Source organism: Etheostoma spectabile, chromosome 10, assembly GCF_008692095.1.
Source record: "Etheostoma spectabile isolate EspeVRDwgs_2016 chromosome 10, UIUC_Espe_1.0, whole genome shotgun sequence".
NCBI classification, from domain to species: Eukaryota; Metazoa; Chordata; class Actinopteri; order Perciformes; family Percidae; genus Etheostoma; species Etheostoma spectabile.
In genome coordinates, this window is record NC_045742.1 from 13037275 (window position 1) to 13041087 (window position 3813).

Sequence of the window (3813 nt, forward strand, 5' to 3'; positions counted from 1 at the left end):
TTTTTTTTTTTTTACAAATCCATACATTTTTAATCTTTCCAAAAAATACCCTCGTAATAACTATGTCATTTATTCTAGGCAAAATAGAAATGTCCTTGAACAAAAAAGTTCTTTACTTTTCTCATTTATCATTACAAACTTTATTCATCACACATGTTGAATTACATGAATGTTGTGAAATGTTGAAAAACCCACAATAATGTGCGTTCAGTAGATCTTCTGTGTGGTGATTCTCCGGGTTAATGAAATTAAATCTCATAAATGGAAGTGTACCCGTAGAAAAAAGTCTCTATTTTAAATATGATAAGAAATACACATAAAAAAGCATTACTGTTGAGATAGACATGAACCAAAATCCAAACCAAATCAGCTATTAAAAAATAAACAAAACTTTGCATTTTCTTAGTCAGTCAGTTTGGGAATTACATTTTTTTCCCCTACAGGTGTTCCTCTGGTCATTGTCAGCCTGGTGCTGGCCATAGATAAAGATGCTTATGGCAGTGCCCCTGAACGGGCTGCAGTGATGCTTCAGTCCAATGACCAATTGTAAGTACAAACACTGGTCTGTAGTTGAAACTAGGGTGAGTTATCTCTATTTTTGGAGCATCATGTCTAAATTGTGTGATGAAAACTGTCAGATCAAGTCATATGAGTGCCTGATAAATGATTTTTTTGCTGAAGATGAGAAGATTGCACAAAACAACAACCAACAGACAAAAAATCCAACACTCAGCAGTGTCTATCTGAGCACAAAGAAAGCATGTAGCACATGGCATTTGTCACAAATCCAAGTGTAAATGACTTATGACCAACCCTCTCCCTCTTTCCAGCTGCTGGCTGCAGAATGACGTCTTCTTCTACGTGACTGTGGTGGCATTTGTCCTTCTGATCCTGTTGTGCAACATCTCTGTGTTCATCGTGGTTCTGATCCAGATCAGACATATGAGGGCCAATAAGCAGTCAGTAAACAGAGCCGGCTCTTTGCCTGACTTAAGGGCAGTGGCCAGTCTCACAGTCCTCTTAGGCCTGACGTGGTTACTGGGCTTTTTTTCTTTTGGGCCAGGCAGAATGGTCCTGATGTACCTGTTCTCCATTTGTAACAGCTTGCAGGGTAAATATGAACTGTAACGGAAATGTTAAGAAGTTATTAGTTACAGGAGTAGAGCGAGTCAATTTTTAACATATCTGTCACTCTTTATGTCTGGACTTAGCATGTGTGTTATTTTGCTTTTTATTCCAAATTACTAATGTGCATTTTTCATGATTCATCGAGAAGAATCTAAGCATTTGTGAAATGTAACACAAATGTGAAGAAAAAGGCACTTTTAAGAGTGTAGTTGAAGCTAATACTTGAAAAATAAAAAATAAAATAAAACAAAAGGCTAAGAGAAATTGAAAAAAAAAACACCTCACGCACCATGTTGTAGCATTTGTCGACTAACTCTGCCCTTTTGTCCTAGGGTTCTTTGTCTTTTTGCTCCACTGTTTGATGAAGGAAAATGTGAGGAAACAGTGGAGAATACACTTGTGCTGTGGACGTTTCAAACTCAGTGATTACTCAGTCCATATTGTTTTGCACAAACATTGCAGTATTTGCCAGATGTTGGGGGGGGGGGGCAGGGGGGGGGGGGGGAAGTGTTTTCAACAGATGGAGGCATTGTTTTCTCTTTCTTGTACCCTTTGTGTTCAGACTGGAGCCGCTCTGTGACAGTGGGTGGTCACTGCAAAAAGAACCATCTTGTTAACTCTGACTCAGTTGCCTCTGACAACACCTCCACCATCAGGAAGATCTCTGACTCCTCTACAGGATTAGCGTCAAACCACCACCAGGGCGCGTGAGCGAGCCTCTGTATGTGCCATTCTGTACAGCTCTCCTCTTCAAGGCCCATTGAGCAATCACAAACAGTGACAGCAGAAAATAGAACAGCTACATGTCTGTGACGGGCAGAGAAAGATGAATTAAACCGCTTGATCAGTGAGATACAATAGGTCCGTGGACACGCCTTAACCAGCTATGAAAATAATGATAATACCGCACCGACTGTCATTTCTAAGTAAATTTGATACAAGCGGCCCATATTTAATGTAGCATACACTTCACATTCAAGGTTTACAACTGCTTACACTGTACATTTGAATGACAAAACAACAACAAAAAATGCTATGTGTTCGTAAAACTTTTAATAGTAAAGTAAATGTTGCACAGGATGCCGTTATGAGGATATGCCATTTAAATGTAATGGAAAAGACAGTGTCGTAATCAAGAAATGTTTTCAAGTGCAGTACATTAGAAATTGCATTCATGAATCTTTTTTTGCAATTTGTAAGACATAAAACCATGTGTCTGTATAACAGCTCTCTGTCTGCATGAAAGCTGACCTGCTCATGATGTTTCCTTTGAAGACATTTTTTAAAGATATACTCAATGTCAATGATAATAAAATATGAATGGAAGTTTTGTGAGCCTCTGAGTATTGCTTTTTTGTGTGTGTGAAGATTTAAACCCACTGATTTTATATTTGTTTGTAACGGCTAACATGTTGATGAGGTTACACTTTATGTTGTGATATCCATTGATTTAGTTTAAAGAATATAATATTAAACGTAACCTCTATTACAGGCAATTCAACTCCGAGCTGTTTTTAACTGTGTCTAATGTTCTGACAGTGCTACTGAGGAATGTTTTAACAAGGTGTCAGTCAGGTTCTTGAGGAACTTGCTGGATGACATTCTGTTCATAGCTGCCTTCTGACCGCAGACAGCTATGAACAGACGCCCTCCCAGTTTAACACACCGTATAACTTTGGTGGCTCAGTGAGCAAAATATTTTGTCCGTATGAAAGTTGATGACATTGATTGACTTTTTTGCAAACAATTTCGGCTGCTGCTCATGTTTGTGAACACATCAGCTTTGATCGACTGATGCAAGGATACACTCCCTGGTTATCTTCGGCCATTCATTAGGTTAGGTAAGAGAAGCAAGTTACTTGAAATATAACTGACTCAGTGCTTTGGTTCTTTATCCACAGCAAGCAGTTCAATTAACTTACTAAGATTTTTTTTTCAATCTGCTTCAGGATGGATGGGATGTGGTTATTTACACTTAACTCCTTAGTGGCTGGGATCTTGTTTTCCAAATCAGCAACATTCAATGTGAATTTCTGAACCCTTATTTAAACATCCTGCAGTGCGAACCTACAGTATAATGGCTATTTTCTTAGTTAGTTAGTTCTTCCAGATGTCAACATGTTCCTCATTATTTGTTGCTGGAGTAAACGTATATTGTGCACCATTATGTGATTTTCATGCATTGTTAGTACAACATGTTGATACTAAGCCTTGGAATGTACTAAAATAAAAATGAAGAACAACACTTTACACTCTTACTGTGTTTTCCAGCGGTGAGTCATCCAGATCGTTTTAAATTGCTTCCAATAATTGACAGGAGAATAAGGTTTATTGGAGTTTCAGGGTTATAGGAGTATGAGCAAAGAAAGACCTGAAAATGTGGACGGCTACATTGTGGATTAAGTTGTCTTTTGAATGTATTTGCAGATACACTGTAAAGAAAAACAGCAGAAATATAAATTCTGTTGTTGCATGTATGTTGTAGAGTTAACAACCTGTTTTATCTCAGTCACAGCTGACCCATGGAGGACAGAACAGACAGTCCCATAGCTGTGAAGGTGGAGGAGCATTCTCGTTGTGTCATCCTGACTTACTTTCAGGGGGACATCAACAGCATGGTGGATGCTCACTTCACCCGAGCTCTCAGCACAGTCTGCAAAGCCAAGGCACCAGCAGCAAAGACAA

At 38.7% G+C, this 3813-nt stretch overlaps 1 protein-coding gene across 1 annotated transcript in view; it reads left to right on the forward strand.

Moving 5' to 3' along the window:
• adgrg4a (adhesion G protein-coupled receptor G4a) overlaps positions 1-1956 on the forward strand; it is a 13956-nt gene extending 12000 nt beyond the window's left edge. The window contains exons 26-29 of the mRNA XM_032528642.1: positions 444-546; positions 831-1111; positions 1461-1562; positions 1691-1956. Of these exons, the coding sequence (XP_032384533.1) occupies positions 444-546; positions 831-1111; positions 1461-1562; positions 1691-1839 (635 nt within the window). The 3' untranslated portion in view covers positions 1840-1956. The remainder of the gene's footprint in view (positions 1-443; positions 547-830; positions 1112-1460; positions 1563-1690) is intronic.
• The last annotated feature ends 1857 nt before the right edge of the window (positions 1957-3813 follow it).